This window comes from Triturus cristatus, chromosome 1_2, assembly GCF_964204655.1.
Source record: "Triturus cristatus chromosome 1_2, aTriCri1.1, whole genome shotgun sequence".
Lineage (NCBI taxonomy): Eukaryota > Metazoa > Chordata > Amphibia > Caudata > Salamandridae > Triturus > Triturus cristatus.
The window spans coordinates 293,249,534-293,269,038 of NC_140580.1; the positions used below are offsets into that span (position 1 = coordinate 293,249,534).

At 45.9% G+C, this 19,505-nt stretch overlaps 1 protein-coding gene across 9 annotated transcripts in view; it reads right to left on the reverse strand.

The window, feature by feature from the left end:
• Positions 1 to 19,505, reverse strand: part of FAM149B1 (family with sequence similarity 149 member B1) — a 511,501-nt gene that overhangs the window by 288,567 nt on the left and 203,429 nt on the right. For all 9 annotated transcript variants that reach the window (XM_085603795.1, XM_085603798.1, XM_085603792.1 and 6 more), the window contains 2 exons: positions 17,712 to 17,899; positions 17,173 to 17,306 (listed from right to left, as the gene is read on the reverse strand). In XM_085603795.1, the coding sequence (XP_085459921.1) occupies positions 17,173 to 17,306; positions 17,712 to 17,899 (322 nt within the window). The remainder of the gene's footprint in view (positions 1 to 17,172; positions 17,307 to 17,711; positions 17,900 to 19,505) is intronic.

Sequence of the window (19,505 nt, forward strand, 5' to 3'; positions counted from 1 at the left end):
TACTAACAGCAGTGTATGGTCCGAGATTATTCTGTCCAAATACTTGGCTGCGTGTATGTCAGGGCTGATATTTCGTGTAACCAATATATGATCCAGCCTACTATATGCGTGGTGTGTGGCTGAGTAACAGGAGTACTGTGTAAGTGTGGGGTATAACGTGCGCCATATATCTATACATCCCTCCTCAAGTAGGTCCACCGGTGTGTACGTGTCCCCCCTCCCTCCCAGTCTCTCCCACCAGGAAAACACTCCAAAGAGAGAAAAGGAATATGCTACTTACCAGTATGTATCTGTTCTTGGCATGTAGAGCTGCAGAGCCACACACTAAGGATAAGATCGCCATCTGGTGTTGGGCTCGGATGATTGCAGGTTGTTGTTGTCTTCGGAAGAAGTCTTTGGTCACGAGATAGGTGACTCCTCCTCTGGACAACAGTGCGCATGGGCATCCACTCCATCCTCAGATTGTTTTTCGCCATGATGGGAAATGATGGAGTGTATAAGAAATAAAGAGAAAGGATGTCCATGTGTAGTGTCTAATTAAGACAATGCTGGAACAGATACAGGTCCCGGGGAGGTGGGTGGGCGTGTGTGGCTCTGCAGCTCTACATGCCAAGAACAGATGCATACTGGTAAGTAGCATATTCCGTTCGAGGCATATGAGCTGCAGATCACACACTAAGGATAGACTATATAGCAGTGTCTCCCCTAGCGGTGGTCACCTGTATCCGTTGCAGCAGTTTGGAATCGAGTTTTTAGCACAGCTTGGCCTACTGAAGCTTGTTGTTTGGATTGCACATCGACACAGTAGTGCTTAGTGAAGGTGTGTGTAGTAGACCATGTGGCTGCTTTGCAAATGTCTTCAAGGGGGATGTTCCCTAAGAATGCCATAGAAGCCCCTATTTTACGCGTGGAGTGCACCCTAGGGGGTACTGTAAGAGTACGTTTAGCTTTCTGGTAACATATTTGGATACATTTAACTATCCACCTGGCTATACCCAATTTGGAAATAGGGTTGCCTTTATGTGGTGGAGCGAAAGCAACAAACAGTTGCTTGGTTTTTCGAAAAGGTTTGGTTCTGTCGATGTAATAAAGCAAGGTTCTTTTAACATCTAAGGTATGAAGTGCCCTCTCAGCTACTGAGTCTGGATTAGGGAAGAAGACTGGCAGTTCGACTGACTGGTTTAGATGGAAAGGGGAGATGACTTTAGGGAGGAACTTTGGATTTGTCCTAAGAACCACTTTGTTACGATGTAGTCGTAGGAAGGGTTCTTCAAGAGTTAAGGCTTGTATTTCACTTACTCTTCGCAGGGATGTGATTGCGACGAGGAAAGCCACTTTCCATGTTAGGAACTGCAGTTCGCATTTGTGCATTGGTTCAAATGGGGGACCCATGAGCCTTGTTAGAACAATATTAATGTTCCCCACTGGTGAAGGTGGTAATCTTGGAGGAATAATTCTTTTAAGACCTTCCATAAATGCTTTAATGGCTGGTACCTTAAAGAGGGACAGGTGTTGCCTATTTTGCAAGTAGGCTGCTAGTGCCGCTAGATGTAGACGTATAGAGGAATACGCTAAGTTGCATCTTTGCAAGTGTAGTAAATAGCAAATGATGTTTTGGATGGACGCCTCCAGTGGACGTATGTCATTGTTAGTGCAGTAAATGGCAAATCTTTTCCAATTTGCTGCATAACACGCCCTAGTAGTAGGTCTTCTGGCTTCTTTTATGATATTCATACAGTCTGGAGGAAGGTTGAGGTATCCGAACTCTAAGACTTCAGGAGCCAGATTGCCAAGTTCAGAGTTTGAGGATCTGGGTGTCTGATTTCTCCATGGTTCTGGGTTAATAGAGCCGGGGAGAGACGCAATTTTTGATGTGGAACTAGAGATAGTTCCAGAAGTGTGGTGAACCAAGGTTGACGTGCCCAAGTGGGAGCCACTAGGATGAGCGTTAGCGACTGTTGTTTCAGTTTGCGTACCACAAATGGAATGAGTGGGAGAGGCGGAAAAGCGTACGCAAATCTGCCTGACCAGTTCATCCATATCGCTTTGCCCTTTGACTGAGGGTGTGGAAACCTGGCGGCGAAGGTTGGGCACTTTGCGTTTTCTTGTGTGGCGAACAGGTCTATGTCTGGTCGTCCCCACTTTTGGAAGAATGGGAGTAGTACTTTGGGGTGTAATTCCCTTTCGTGGATTTGCTGTGTGTGGCGACTTAGGAGGTCGGCCACCTGGTTCTGAACCCCTGGGAGGTGATCTGCTAGCAGGTAGATGTTTTGGGGAATCGCCCATCTCCAGATTTGTTGTGCAAGTTGGGACAGTTGTAGAGAATGCGTCCCCCCCTGCTTCTGTATGTAATACATTGTGGTCATGTTGTCCGTGCGGATGAGGACAGTTCTGTTTTTTAGATGCACTTGGAAGGATTTGAGTGCTAGGAACACCGCCAGAAGTTCTAGGTGATTGATGTGGAACTGTTTTTGTTGAGTGGTCCACCTGCCCTGAGTGGTGTGTTGAAGGAGGTGGGCTCCCCACCCTGTGAGAGATGCGTCGGTGGTCAGCACAATTTGTGGAAGAGGCTCTAAGAACGGCCGCCCTTTGGACAGGTTGATGGTGTTCCACCACTTCAGTGAACAAAGTGAGCGACTGTCCACCAACACCAGATCGGTAAGTTGTCCGTGGGCATGATTCCACTGTTGTGCTAGACATTCCTGTAAGGGACGCATTTGAAGGCGTGCGTGGGGTACTATGGAGATGCATGACGCCATCATGCCTAAGAGTTGCATGAACACTCTTTCTGGAAGAGAGTGTTGTGTTTGAAATTTTTTGATGAGATTTTGTATGTTGGCTATCCTGGATGTGCTGGGATAAGCTATGGCCTTTGATGTATCTATGGTGGCTCCCAGGTATTGATGGACGTGGGAGGGCTGTAGTTGAGATTTGGGATAGTTGATTGTAAATCCCAAGTTGTGTAGGGTTTGAATAGTGCGGTGAGTGTGGAGAACGCATTTGTCGAGAGTATTGGCTTTTATGAGCCAATCGTCCAGATAGGGGAAGACATGGATTTGTTGTCTCCTGAGATGCGCTGCCACAACTGCTAAGCATTTGGTGAATACCCTGGGTGCGGTTGTTACTCCGAATGGGAGAACTGTAAACTGATAGTGCTGACTGTCTACCACGAATCGTAGATACTTCCTGTGCGCAGGATGCATAGGGATGTAAAAATATGCGTCCTTGAGGTCCAATGTGGCAAGGAAGTCGCCTTGTTGAAGTAATGGGAGGACCTGCTGGAGAGTGATCATGTGGAAGTGGTCTGATTGTATATACTGGTTTAGTAGTCTGAGGTCTAGTATGGGTCTTAAGGTCTTGTCCTTTTTGGGAATGAGGAAGTATAGAGAATATACTCCTGTGCCCTGATGTTGGAGTGGAACTGGTTCTATTGCGTGTTTTTGAAGCAAAGACTGAATTTCCTGTTTGAGGAGCGTGAGGTGGTGAGACGACATGGGACGGTGTTTGGGTGGTATGTTTGGGGGGGTGTTTATGAGTTCGAGGCAGTAGCCAGACTGGATAATTTGTATTACCCACCTGTCTGTTGTGATGGAATTCCAGACAGGTAGGAACTGTTGAAGTCTTCCCCCGACCGGAGTGGAATGGTCCGGGGGGAGTGGTGGTAAGTCACTGTTTAGTGGCGGTAGAGGTGCGGGTGTTGTTGTTGCCCCGCCCTCGGCCTTTGGTATTATTTCCTCTGTAACCTCCTCTAAAATATCCTCTGTTAGGGGATGTTTGACCTGATGTTTTGAAGGTTCCCACATTTTTGGAGGCCCCTCTATAAAAGGAGTGACGAAAGGAGCCTCTGGCTTGAGGAGACTGTAATGCTCCCATTGGTTTGGCAGTCTCATTATCTTTCTTCATTTTTTCTAATGCAGTGTCTACTGCGGGTCCGAATAGTTGCTCCTGATTAAAGGGTTGAGCAAGAATGGTGGTTTGTACTTCCGGCTTAAAGCCGGAAATGCGGAGCCATGCGTGGCGTCTAAGCAATATGCTTGTGTTGACTGCCCTAGAGGCGGTGTCCGCTGCGTCTAATGCACATTTGATGGAGGCATTTGATATTAGTTTGCCCTCTTGGATGAGGTCATTGGCCTGGGATTTGTATTGATCAGGCAGGTGTTGCAAGAGATCCTCTAGTTGATCATAATGAGCCCTATCATAGCGAGCCAATAGGGCTTGTGTATTGGCAATACGCCAGTGGTTAGCAGCTTGTGCGGCAACCCTTTTGCCGGAAGCCTCCAAGAGTTTAGACTTTGTCTGGGGGCGGTGTGTCTCCGGTTGTTTGGGAGTTCGCTCGCTTTCTGGCATTTGACACGACTAGAGAGTCTAAGTGGAGTTGCGCTTTGATGTACGCAGGATCCTGTGGTGCCGGTCTGTATTTCTTTTCGATCCGGGGGTTAAGAACCCTGGCCCTAACAGGGTCTTTAAAAACCTCAGTGGCGAGCTTTATCACTCCCTTAATCATGGGTAGAATGTGAACTTTTTTTGAGACTGCTCAAAGGTGTCGAGGAGAAAATCTTCCTCAGGTGTGTCTGTGTGCATGGTGACGCCATGAAACAGTGCCGCCCTGTTTATAAGCTGACCAAACCCTAAATGGTCATCAGGAGGGGAGGGTTTCGAGGGATGTGGAGTGTGATCAGGCATGTCAGGCATAGGGTAAGCCCAGTCATCTATGGGTGCCGTGTCCGGGAGTGTAAAGGGATCAGTGGGATCATTAAAGAAATCCGGGTCTCCCCCTCCCCCTAAATCATCATCATCCTGTGGAGGTGGTGTGTGAGATGGTAGAGGAGAAGGTGGTGGTGGGGGTGATGGGATAGGAGGTAATATAGGAGAGGAAGGACGTATGGGTGACGTGGCACAGTCCTTCTTCTTTAGAGGAGCTGGAGGAGGTGTTGTGTCCAGCTTCCTTTTCTTGTATGGCACCGCTGTGACATGTCCGGTTTTAGGACTGATGTAAATCCGTTTTTGCGTTGGATCTGGCCGAAAAAGTTCCTCAGTGTCCGAAGGTTGCTTTGGCGCCGACTTTTTTGGTTCCGATCTGGATTTTGTGAGATCGGCAGGTTCTTTGTGGACTTTTTTCAGCACCGACTTTGGTGCCGAAGAACTTTTCGGGTCCGATGGAGTTTTCGGTGCCGAAGAACCTTCCGGTGCCGACGAACCTTTCGGTGCCGGTGGAGACCTCGGCGCCGAAGAACGTTTCGGTGCCGGTGGAGGCGTCGGTGCCGAGTGACGTTTCGGTGCCGATGGAGATTTCGGCCTCGGAGCCTGCTTCGGTGCCGAAGGTATTGTAGGCACAATAATATGAGGTTTGCTCGAGCCCGAGCCACCTGCAGGCTTAGTTTTCTTCGGAGCCGGGCCCGGGGGCGGGGCTTCTGAAGATGATTTTGGATCGCGACTGGGCCCAGCTGGCAGAGTCTTGACCAATGTCTTTTTTGGTGGGGTTGGGGTAGGGGAGCTGGTACTCACAGGCTGCCCCGGATCAGAATCGTCGGCCTCGGACACAATCTGGAGGTCTTCGGAATCGTCATCAGGGACATCCTGTGCAAAGATGTCTTCTGGTTCCGGAACCGGTTTGGCCATTATATGGCGTCGAGCTCTTCGGTCCCGGATAGTTTTCTTCGAACGGAATGCGGCGCAGGCTGGACAGCTGGATTGATTGTGGTCTGGTGAGAGGCACAAATTACAGACCTCGTGGTGATCACTGTGGGGGAACTTTGCTCCACATTGGGGGCATTTTTTAAAGGGTGTCCTTTCCATCAGCCGCGTCCGGATCCGGTCCGATAGGATTTCGACGTTGAGTTATACATTTTTGAGAGTTGTTGTGATTGCTAGAAGTTTTCTGCTGGAGCGGAAAAAAGTTCATCCGAACCCAATGGCGGAAAAAACCTATCTGAGGATGGAGTGGATGCCCATGCGCACTGTTGTCCAGAGGAGGAGTCACCTATCTCGTGACCAAAGACTTCTTCCGAAGACAACAACAACCTGCAATCATCCGAGCCCAACACCAGATGGCGATCTTATCCTTAGTGTGTGATCTGCAGCTCATATGCCTCGAACACTGTGCTATTACTACAACTGTTTAGTAACTACATAGCAGTCCAACAGAGACTGCCGAACTATCAGACATTCAAGAAGTAGGTGATCATGTGACACCCAAGTCCAGCCAGCAAACACTTTCCCTATGTAGAGGCCAGACTCCTCCCACGTCCCTACCAACTAGTCCCAGGTCCAGTGAGACCTCTCACTTTCCGGGTTCCTCAAATTTACCTCTGTGCACATCTTCCACTAACCACCTCATTCACCAGCAGTTCATATTTGTGCCCACCCACCATTTTTGTTTTGCCGCAAGGGCTCCCCCACATTTTCCTCAGATATGCCCAGCTGCTTACAGGGAGAGGGGGATTTCTGGGCGGAGGGGTGAGGTGTCATACACAGCCCCAATCCTGCCTTAACGGAGGCAGTGCCATAAAGTGTACATAAAATTCAACTACAAGTTACAGAAAGTTTTTATTGCTGCAAGGATAAGTTAGCATGCTGACTTCAGTCATTCAGATCAGTTCTCCTCTGTGTCCACCTTAGTTTCCTCCTCGCTCACGTTGGCATCTGTTAGCACCAAGTTCTAGTTTCAAAGTAGCCAGGAGTGCCAGGCTGCTGTCCACACAAGGGGCAGAGTGCTCTGTCACTATGCCCCATCTGTGCCCCTCTTCCGGTCCCATCAGGTGGTGTCTGCTCCTGGAGACTCTCTCTCGGCAGATCGGCACCTCAGTTCCACCACCCCGGTCGATGTCATCAAGCCAGTCCCACACCTCCTCTGGGCCGCCAAAGAAGTGTGTATGGCTTTCATATACTACATGCAGTTTCGCTGGGAACAGTAGCATGTAACTTATATTAACCTGCCTCCGTTTTCGGTTTACTGTTAGGAAGGATTTCCATTCCAATTGTACTCTTTTTGTGTAGTCCGGAAAAATGCGAATACGTCAGTCTTCCAACTGGATGTACCCCAGCCCAGTTCAGGATAGCAAGTCTCTGTTGTGAAAATTTAGGATACAAGCGATCGTGATTCTAGGTAGTCCTCCCGTGGGGGCAGAGGTGCCAGGGCGCCATGGTCTCTCTCTATGACAAAGAACGGGGAAAGTGCTTCCAGTTGGAGTAAGGCTTTAAGCCTGCTCTCCAAGAATTATTCTGGCGCTGTGCCCTCTTGAAACCCCACAAATCTGAGATTACATCTTGGCGTCCTTCCCTCCGTATCCTCCATGAGGGCTTCCACATATGCAACTTTGTCTGTGAGGGTGCCGGTCGTCATTCATAACTCTTTCAGTTCCGCAGTGATCCCCACCACACTACGCTCCGTCTGAAGTAGGAACTCATTCACCTTGCAGAGGTCCGGCCTTAATAGATTGACATTCATTTTTTGTTCCAGGGTGTGTTGTAGCTGCGCAATGGCCGTCAATATTTGACCATTAGAAGTGTCATTTTGCAGCTGTGAAACATCACTTCTTCATCTAACTCCGGTCGTGCTAAGCCACCACCAGGCTCTGTGTACATGTCCATCTTAGCTTGCGGACCTGTGCGCGAGGGTCTATCGTGCCCCTATCTCAGCGCCAATCCAGCCAGACGAAGTTTGGTACTTCTAGGGTTCAGAGGCCATTTTTTCATCCCTTGAGTTAAAACCCCTGGAACTCACAATATAGAGTGTGTGTTTTATGTTAAGTGTTTGTGTGTCATGTATTGTCATTTTTACCTGCAGGACACGGCACTAGTGCATTGCAACACGGTTAAGGCCAAGGAGGATACATATATATATTTTTCACTATATTTATCACTTTTCTTTCAGGTCACCGTTATTAACGTCGGATGCAGTATATGCCTTGCATTTTAAATGTTGTGTTTCTCTTTCAGATTACCATATAGAATACCTAGTGGGTATTGTATCTTGGGCATGATTATTTGCATTTTTCACGTAGTTACACCACTTGTACATATATTACCTGTGTGTATATTCACTCACGTAGTCCTACTCAATCGACATTGTTTCAACAGAATAGTGAGAACAGAAGGGATCTCTTTTTGTTCTGATGAAGAAGCCTGTGCGCTTCGAAACATGTTGACATATAGAGGAGGGATCGCTCATTATAGCAATATACCTCCAACCCACTCTCTTAACAGTAACAGCTCTAAGGAATAATAAAGTTTATAGTCCATAGGAGCCAAGTACTTTTTAACTTAATTCTCCTACACAACCCTGACCCTTCCACTCACTTTTCCTACACTACACATAGTCCTGAAAATCAGTGCTCCCATGTAGTCATAGGTCGTAGCACGCCCCGTCCCGCAGCGGGGCGGGAAGACCCTCATGATGAAGCAGGACACCAAGGGCCCTTTTGGTGTGTGAGGAGTACTTAAATAAACACTGTGTGTTTCCAACCACAGTAGGAAACACATGTGACCTGTGAGTACATTAATCTGAAACCTATTCGAGGGTGGATCTCTGTGGTTTTGAAGAAAAAGTCCTCCCGTGGGGGCAGAGGTGCTAGGGCGCCATGGTTTCTCTCTATGACAAAGAACAGGGAAAGTTCTTCCAGTCAGCGTAAGGCTTTAAGCCAGCTCTCCAAGAATTATTCTGGCGCTGTGCCCTCTTGAAAGCCCACAAATCCGAGATTACATCTTGGAGTCCTTCCCTCCGTATCCTCCATGAGGGCTTCCACATATGCAACTTTGTCTGTGAAGGTGCCGGTCGTCATTCATAACTCTTTCAGTTCCGCAGTGATCCCCACCACACTACGCTCCGTCTGAAGTAGGAACTCATTCACCTTGCAGAGGTCCGGCCTTAATAGATTGACATTCATTTTTTGTTCCAGGGTGTGTTGTAGCTGCGCAATGGCCGTCAATATTTGACCATTAGAAGTGTAATTTTGCAGCTGTGAAACATCACTTCTTCATCTAACTCCGGTCGTGCTGAGCCACCACCAGGCTCTGTGTACATGTCCATCTTAGCTTGCGGACCTGTGCGTGAGGTTCTATCGTGCCCCTATCTCAGCGCCAATCCAGCCAGACGAAGTTTGGTACTTCTAGGGTTCAGAGGCCATTTTTTCATCCCTTGAGTTAAAACCCCTGGAACTCACAATATAGAGTGTGTGTTTTATGTTAAGTGTTTGTGTGTCATGTATTGTCATTTTTACCTGCAGGACACGGCACTAGTGCATTGCAACACGGTTAAGGCCAAGGAGGATACATATATATATTTTTCACTATATTTATCACTTTTCTTTCAGGTCACCGTTATTAACATCGGATGCAGTATATGCCTTGCATTTTAAATGTTGTGTTTCTCTTTCAGATTACCATATAGAATACCTAGTGGGTATTGTATCTTGGGCATGATTATTTGCATTTTTCACGTAGTTACACCACTTGTACATATATCACCTGTGTGTATATTCACTCACGTAGTCTTACTCAATCGACATTGTTTCAACAGAATAGTGAGAACAGAAGGGATCTCTTTTTGTTCTGATGAAGAAGCCTGTGCGCTTCGAAACATGTTGACATATAGAGGAGGGATCGCTCATTATAGCAATATACCTCCAACCCACTCTCTTAACAGTACCAGCTCTAAGGAATAATAAAGTTTATAGTCCATAGGAGCCAAGTACTTTTTAACTTAATTCTCCTACACAACCCTGACCCTTCCACTCACTTTTCCTACACTACACATAGTCCTGAAAATCAGTGCTCCCATGTAGTCATAGGTCGTAGCACGCCCCGTCCCGCAGCGGGGCGGGAAGACCCTCATGATGAAGCAGGACACCAAGGGCCCTTTTGGTGTGTGAGGAGTACTTAAATAAACACTGTGTGTTTCCAACCACAGTAGGAAACACATGTGACCTGTGAGTACATTAATCTGAAACCTATTCGAGGGTGGATCTCTGTGGTTTTGAAGAAAAAGTCCTCCCGTGGGGGCAGAGGTGCTAGGGCGCCATGGTTTCTCTCTATGACAAAGAACAGGGAAAGTTCTTCCAGTCGGCGTAAGGCTTTAAGCCAGCTCTCCAAGAATTATTCTGGCGCTGTGCCCTCTTGAAAGCCCACAAATCCGAGATTACATCTTGGAGTCCTTCCCTCCGTATCCTCCATGAGGGCTTCCACATATGCAACTTTGTCTGTGAGGGTGCCGGTCGTCATTCATAACTCTTCCAGTTCCGCAGTGATCCCCACCACACTACGCTCCGTCTGAAGTAGGCACTCATTCAACTTGCAGAGGTCCGGCCTTAATAGATTGACATTTATTTTTTGTTCCAGGGTGTGTGGTAGCTGCGCAATGGCTGTCAATATTTGACCATTAGAAGTGTCATTTTGCAGCGGTGGAAACGTCACTTCTTCATCTAACTCCGGTCGTGCTGAGCCCCCACCAGGTTCTGTGTACCTGTCCATCTTAGCTTGCGGACCTGTGAGTGAGGTTCTATTGTGCCCCTATCTCCGCTCAAATCCAGCCTTTCAAGGCACTTCCTGCATGGTAGGTGATGGGGCAACTATGTCCCAACAAAGGGCACACACAGGGCGTGAGAAAGGAGCACGCTCTCCTCTGATGGCACCCAGTTCACTCTATTGTCACTCCACCTCTCTGAGCTTGAGTTGGCTGCCTAGGATATCAGGCTGGAAATAGGTGGATACCTGTTGTCAGGACAAAGGAGGAGGGAGCCTGGCATCCACAGCTGTCCTTTCTTCTAAGAGGCGTGTGGGATGGGGCACAGTCTTACCTCCGCATTCCTTCCCAGGCCTATCAAGCCCAAGGTCGTAAGCACTCTCAGTGCTACCTCATGAATGCTCTGCTCAGTCTTTGCAGGGGGCCCTCCTCATCAGCGACCGGAGCCCCGGTCCTGCCTCCTTCTGTCTCTCTGCAGCAAATCTATTGCCGGACCAGAGCCATGCGCATCTGCCGCAGCAGCACTTTAGAGAGCCGCAGTTGTCACTCCCTCTCAGCATCCATCTTATTGGGGGGGGATGGGGGGTGAGGGGGGTCACCTTTAGGTCTTTCCGCTTCACCAGCAGTAAGAAAACAAGTTACTTACCTGTAACTGTAGTTCTCCAGTATTGGAGCTTTCATAGATTAACATGCCTGAATCATTCCCCATCGTCGAGACGGGAGTCTCCGGTACATAAAAAAGCATTGCTTAGTAGTATAGCAAACTGAAAAGAGGCCTAGGCCCATTTCCCTTTTGCAACCCATAACCATCGTTATGTAAAAAGGGACCAAACTTGTCCCTGAACCAATCAGAGTCTCTCACCCTTTAGACGACGGGGAATGATTCAGGCATGTGAATCTATGAAAGCTCCAATACTGGAGTAACGGGGGGCCACGAGCTACAGCTCTCCCACACTGTAGTCACCCAGTGTCGTCACTGCATATCTACTGATTCCGGGCCAGGCAGCTTGCTCCCCTCCTCAGATCTAGGGGCACCGCTAGACCACGTAAAGATCTAAGACGGCTCAGGCAGTCGGCCTAGTCCAAGGTGCTCAGACTTTGGTCCCAGACTTCGGCGTTCAACAGCAAACAGGAAAGATGGGTGGGGAGGGGGAGTTGGGGGATGGCCCTTGCTGGTAGCACTGTCCACTCCGGGCTGCTATGTGGCCTCCCTCAGCTGGAACCAACACCGGCAACAGGGCCCCGATGCAGCTTAACGAGGCGGGACCCTCAACAACACTGCTGCGAAGCTGCCGTGGCAGCGCAGCCGGGCCGCAGAGCCCGACCGTGTCTCGACATTTCGCTTTTAGGCCGCACTGCCGGGGAACACCTACGGACTCAGACAGTGTGCCTGAGTTCAGGGCACTCCATATCTGCTTCCATCAGCCAGGTGGAGGAAGGATAGCCAAGGATTAGGCAGGGTGGCTAGTGGAGCTCACACTTAGAGCCACCGGTCGACCATCTTTTTTGGCCACGACCTCCACAGTGTCGAAACATTGACAAAATCTCTTGGTTTATAAGGACTATTATATGTAAGGGGCACCTGAGTAGTGTTAACAGTCCTTTGTATAGATTGTTTAATGAACTAGAGATTGCTACCAAGAATTGTTTTTATCTGTTTGGAAGTCCCTTTTGTGTACCTTTATCACACACTGCGTCGTCTGCAATATTGTTACAAAGAAGTGTATTGTGTTATGTACCTGTATTAAATAAGTTGTATACAAGGGAAGATATGCAATAAAATGAATTTGAATGAGAGAGGCCTAGTTGTACTGATTACAACTGTTTGTTGGTATTCTCATTAAGTGACATATGAAAGTTCAAATTGAATTAGTGTACCACTAATCCAAACATAACGGTTACCTTCTAAAGCAAGGGTCACAGGACAATTGATTCCTATAGTAGGCTTACCCAGGTCTTAGCGGGAGTATTGAATTGGTATGTGTGTTAAACATATAAATGGATGTGGTTCATGTGCACATGAAGCCATATTCATTGTTAGGCCCAACAAAGCTAAAACACGTCTGGTGTTTGTCTTCCCTTATGTAGGTGATGTGACATACACATTTAAGCTTGACCGTTTCTATTGAGGAGGAACAAGCCCGATTTGCACATAGCTGGCCATGTAGGACTGCAATACGACAGTGAACACAAAATGTGGCCAAGTAATTCACCAGTAGCTGAGATTAATTCAGTCATTGCATTTATCACATTGTTTTGTTCTCTGAAAAATCGAATACTGATCATGGTACAAAGTGCCAACACCATACCATCGCTCATATGATAAGAAGGCAACATTATTAAAATAGAAGGTTTTACTCCAGCAGGGACTCTTAACAGGGGAGAAAGAGGATATCAATTTCGAAGCACAATATTAAACTTTCAAAATGAGGAATGTCAACTGGCTGGAGGCTGACATTTTTTCTAGAAAATTAAAGAAATATTTAGCCACAGAGAAGGTGAAAAAAGATACCAGAAAAGGATCTTTTCGATAGACTGATCAGACTAAATGGAATTTTGTAGATAAAAGTCGGCTGCTGGATTTTAACAAATACATATTAAATATAGTAGTTCAAATCTTCTTCAAGTCCTTCATAGCCACTTCTTATGAAGATGATGAAGCTCTCTCTAAGAATGCTCTCTTACTATTGCCAATGCCTCCTTCCCTCAAAGCATCTTCCCAAAAGCTCTCAAGACAGGCCAGATCCTCCCACTCCTAAAGAAACCTACACTAGACCATGATGACCTCACACACTACCGTACCATCACTCACCTACTATTCATGGGAAACATCACTGAAAAGGCGGTCTATGTTCAACTCCAAGATCACATCAGTGCTAACCATCTCCTGCATGACTACCAGGCTGGCTTCAAATCATGCTGCAGCATGAAGACCGCTACCTCATTCCAATCAGAAATATTGCACTGTAGACACTACACAAGAGTTCTTCTGAAGAAGGTAGCTCAAATTACCATTGTTCGTTGTGTCAGAGTTGGGGCCAGACAAGAGACTTCATCCATAGTATATGCTATTTGCAAAGTATATGCTTGTGCCAGAAATTGTTCAATTTTCTAATGACTTATGACAATCAATTTGCCCTGGATTAAAATGTTATAGTCTTAAGCATATGAGATAAGCCCACATCCCGGAAAAAGTCCAAATTGTTCTGTGGTATTATACTGATGGTGGCTCACTGTGACAGTGAGGTTGAGGTTGTGGGGTGGCTTAGAGGCTCCTAAGGTGTCTAAATTGGTACTATATATGAACCAGTGCATTATCGTAGAAATAAGTACATTCTAGTGCAGAGGGTGTTTCAAGAAAATTCCTAAAGATCTTGGGGGGCCATGGATGGAACACCTGGGCAGGGTAGATGATGGGTAGAAGTTTTGCAGCAACCGTGCGAGTAAAGTGGTGTCATGCACGAAAATACTGTCTTGATACAATGAAGAGTACATAGTCCAATGGATGACACTCTTCATGTTGGGCTGGATACTAAACATGGTAGTCATCTGATGATGAGAATGGTTGTTAATCTAACAAATATCCTTTGTTATGTTTGATTTAAAGATGAAAAATTCAATTAAAATTGTTTTTGTCTTAAAAACAAACAACTACTTTAACAAATGTTGAAATAACTACAAAACCCAAAGGAACCAAACATCACAGTTGGAAAAGAGTAGTAAAGATAACATAAGGCAATTCTTACTCATAACAATCAAGCACGAACAGGGAACTGGGAATGAGGGGTAGGAGGGTTGGATTGTTAAGGGTGCCACAAGACACAAGGGCCATATTACTGATAATGTGCACTACCCTGGTCTGCGCAACAGTGAGCCGTTAACTGGGTGCGTCGAGCATAAAATGGGTAAATGCAGGGCATCATAATAAATGTGCCATTACAAGGCAGGCCGAAACCAGCCTCGATTTCAAAGGGGGACGATGAACCCCACAGATGCAGGTGCAATGGGTGACTGCACCTGCCAGGAGCTGGATGTTTGGCGACGGTTTATGGGACCCCAATTTCCCACTTACAGGAGTCTTCCTCAAGGGGCGCAAGGACTGTGTGCCACCTTAATATAAAGCAAAGTGATTCCTCATTTGCATGGGGCAACGCCCCTTTAGTTTGTGCCAGTGCACATGTAGCGCTGGTGCGATGTGTATTACAGAAGGGGTTGTGCAAGTGTTTGTACCCCCCCAGAGGGGCAGAAAGAAGGCACACATGCCCACTGTGCTACTGGGTAGCTAGAATATTACTGTCCCAGTCACAAAGTGCATTTTGAGACAGACGGTCAGGAGACAAGGTTAGACCAACGAAGCACATTGTTCTCAGCACAAGTTACACATCATTTTCAGAATCTATTAGCTGTAGGAAACAGTTTACGGCCACACCACAAGGTGGCATCACATCTCACAGATTAGCAATTAAAAAGAAAGGACAATAAGGTTGATACACCTTTTCAATTTGTATTAATTCATCGGTTTTCAGGGAGGGGATTTGTTTGACTCAGTCACATTCTTTTTTTGTGTGAAAAAGTTTTATTGTTATTGGCATAAAACATAGCTGATTACAAACAGATGTATTTATCGGTTCATACATTGTACAAGGTAGTGCATTACAGTGAACAGAATATACATGCTTTCGCTTCTCCAACTTTCTCAATGTACCCGTCTTCACAGTTAATAACAATTCTCCCACAGGGACTGCCATCAGTGTTCGTTAGTCACTCAGTTCCGGGTCAGATTCTTCAGGTGGAGGGGCACATATGGTCCCTCGAAATGCGTTCCATTTCCCCCACACTCGCGTCCATTTTCGAGGACACCCTCTGTGGATAAATACCGCCTTTTCCGGTACCATCTCACTGTCTAGATCACGACACCACTGCTGGTGAGAAGGGACCGTCTGCGCTCCCCAATGTTGAGCAATGGTCCGCTTAGCCAGTGTGATACCCAGGGTTGCCCAGTCCTGCGCTGCATGGTTAAGGTCTGTTGGCTCCCACACGTTGACTCAATCGCATTAAATTGTTTTTCTGGTCAAGCTTTTGTAAAAACTAGACCTGGGTGGTACATCCGTGCTTCTTGTATCGTCACATTACTACGGGTGACATAAAAACAGATTCTTGTGTGAAAAGTTTGGTGAAAGGAGGAGGAGCGCTGGAGCCGTATATAAGCAGCAGCTATTTTGAACTCAGTGCTTGGCTTTGCATTTCCTATATTGGATGAGGACCACGTCCCGTTGTTTAGTTTTTGATTCAGTTACCGCTTCCATCTTCGAGACACAGCAGCCTAGTTGTCTTTCCCTTCCTGACCCTCCGGTTGCTGATGTCAGGGGAATACTTCTGAGTTAGCCGTCTAGGAGCAGCTTTGAATTCCGGTGCTCAGGGCCGTGTTCTTGATCTTGAAGTCACCTCCGATCTTAAGGAGCTTGATATATGCCATTTTCAACATTACGTGAAGTGACTCTAGTTTATCGGTGTGACGAGCATAGTTTACGCTTTCGCTTTTGGAACATGTATATTTCCTTTTGTACCTTCGAACCTCAATGTTTATAAAGATCAGTGCACCCACGAAGACTCCATTCGTTGTTTGAGTGCTGTCTATTTTTGTTCCTTTTTTGGGGCAGCCATATCACTCTCTCTGCTCCTTTCCTAGGTGGAGGAACCTTTTCTTTGTTTTGGACATAATCATCCTAGAGAGAAAAGGATGATTACTTGGAATAGATGAGGGTATGTGTTGATGGGGTACTGACACAGAGAGAACTACACAGAGGGAAGGGTGCTGTTACTATTATTAATAACCAGAAGGTTAATAGTTGTTCTTTTCTTTTTCTTTTCTTTATAGAACTCTGTCACCCAAACACAAGGGTTTTTTTCTGAGTGGGGCGAGCGCTGTCCTGGGCTGAGAATGACTTATACATGTTCCCCAATTGATGTGATCTTCCAGTCCTCCCTCCTCGGCGGGAAATAGCTTACATTAGTGTTTCCGGTTCACGTGCAGGCATGACCCTTAAGGAGATAGTAGGGCCAGTTGGAATCCAAACTTGCTAATCTGGGAGTACTAGCACAGCAGCTACACAGGGCGGAGTTTGTGGAGTTCTGCTACACAGAACTCTGCAAAGTGATAAAAAACTACATGGAGTTCCGGAAGCGGCAGAGTGCATTAGTTCTCGCTGATTTTTAGCGCCGGGATTTGTCCCGCAAATGGCACCATACTCAGCACAAGTGGGTGCTGCTTCTTTCTGCCGCTTGATTAGATTTTCTACTCGAGCGGCAGCTTCCTCAACACAAACAGATGGTTTCTCAACGCGAGCAGTCGCAACCATCTGCGCCCGCCCGCGTTGAGGAATCTTAATGTGTGGTAATCTAGCGTTATATTTTCCTTACTCACACTTGCCAACATAATGTTGGCAAGCGCGAGAGAGGAAAAAACTCCGCTTCGCATCAGAGCTCCTCGGAGTCCTGGAGTGCGGAAAACTACACAAACTCCGCAAATGAAGCATAGTTCACCACCCAGGCCTAGTAAAAACATGGTAAATCAGGTATTCGCTTTTTTCGGGAGATTCAAAACTGTGAACAAGACACTCTCCGGTGTTTTTTCCAATAAGGATCGGCACTAAAACTGTTCATTAAAGTTTGAAACTGCACAGTTCTTCACAACATTTCCTAGTGTAGCTTACCATAATCAATGTGGAAGGGTGCATTTTGGGTAGTGGCATGCGAGGCAACGGCATCGGTAGAGATTCGGACTGCTGGAAAGGGCTCAGAGACTCCACGTTTGTTGTTTCGAAAAATAGATCTCTTCTTACTGCATCTAAAAAAATAACATCTCCAATTAGCGTAATATTGGCAAGAACATTTGTGGAGCGTCGACAATACTACCTAGTTTTAAATTAAACAAATTAAGTCGACTTTGTAGACTGTTGTATTTTTATAATTTTGTCTATTTTAATCAAATGTTAAGCGTCAATGGAAAATTGCTGAAAAATCAGTCAAACAAAAAAAGTAAAGACTGAAATGTAAAAACTGGAAGCAAAAACAAGAGAATAAGTGGCAGAACACTGAATTTTACATTATCCACAACATTAAAATTTACAGTAAAAATCAATCCTTATAGCCTCAACATTGTTAGCAACATTACAATCTGTACATTTCATAAATATAAAGTTGATCTGATGTCATATTTAGTTATCTATATCTGCAATGAGAGAATTTATACCTGAGATAGATTTTTCCCAATGTTTGCGAATGAGGCCTTCCATGCAGCTTACTACTTCCCTCCAAACGTCATCGAATAAGTACGCCAACAAAGCATTACTCATGCAGTTGAATGGAGATATTGGAGGACGACCCAAGTTTAATGTGTCAAAGGGGAGAGCAAGGTTTCCTCCATACAACTCTTCCTCACTGCAACAAAATGTAAACTTGCAAAATTAATATTATTATATATATATATATATATATATATTCAAATGTGCACCAATAAGAGTATCTGTGTCTTCATTCATTTACCTTGTTTCAAATTATATTTAACTATTCATGTGCCATTGTTTGCCATCCATACATGGTAGAATTCCAAAAGCGGAAGCCACATACATTAATAAATAGGAGGTCAACTTGTAGAAATAAAACTTTTATTACGCAAATAGTAAACATGCTGTGTTTGTACTACTTTCCCAAAAAAGGCGTTTGTTTTCCGAAAGGCTATCACAATTATCTGACAGACAAAATTTTACTGTGCCCAATACAGATTCACTCATCTCTAGGCACTTATTACGTACCAGGTAAGATACATTCGGTTGAACGTCTTTTTTTAAAACAATTTTATTTTGCATTTTCAAGTGAAAGAAAAAAACAAATCAACAGACGTTTTGCACATAACCATCGTACATAATAAATCAAGCCCACATCCAGTAAGGAGAGCAAGTCACATATAGTTTTACCCATTAGGAAGCAAAGATTGACGAATAATGTCCCAAATTCTCACATAATGTTCAAATTTCAACAGTCGACTTTTGAAGCAGAAGAAGACATAACATGAATATCTGAGGTGCATAGTATTCGCGACATTGCCATGTGGAGACCAACAGTTCTTTGTAATCGCTTAACATAGGTGGTCAGGGACATCAGGTTGAGTCAAATTTAGCCACCCTGTCCCGAAGAAGAGCATAAAGAGTCCAAACCTTACCCCACATATTGCTATAGAAGGAGAGAGTGGTTGTTACCATAGTTGTGCCACACAAAGCCATGCTGCAAGGAGTAATTGAGATATAAGATGCTCCTGAGGGGTTGTCGAGGGAGAAGGGAGAACTGCCTTCAGATCGTTCAATAAAAACTGCTGAGGTTCCAGTGGGAGGTGGACGCTGGAAACATCTCGTATTATACTCTTTAGCTCTTACCATAAAGGCTGAATCACAGGACATGCCCACCAAGTGTGTAGAAATGTACCCCACCTACCACATCCCTTCCAACATAAATCTGGGCCCCAAACATCTCGACCAGATGAACAGGTGTTAGGCACCAGCGAGTCAGTATCTTATATGCAATTTCTTTTTAACAAATACAAATAGATGAGCGTGCAGCTCTCTGCTAGATCGCCCCCCAAGTGTCGTCTGATACCTCTGTGACCAAATCCCTCTCCCACTGTAATACAGAAGCGTGGTTTTTAGGGCGAATCACCTGCAGCAGAGACTGATATAGCTACAAAATGCCTTTGTGGAGCATATTATTCGAGTAGACGGGCTCTATGGGTATGGCTTTGTCTTGACATAGCAGCCGGGGGTTTACTTGCCAAATGAAGTGCCTGTGTCAAGTTGAAGTTGTGTCGACGAGTAACTGCAAACCTGGCTACCAAGTTCTCCCTCTAACTAAATCTCCATCCTCAAAGAAATTCCCGAGGATGAGGGGACGTCCCCAATCCCAGTCAAAGGAGCTGGGATTAGTCGCGCCAGGTGCAAAGTAAGGATTATAAGCGAGGGGGGTCCGTTGAAACGAGTAACGCCGGGAATGCCCT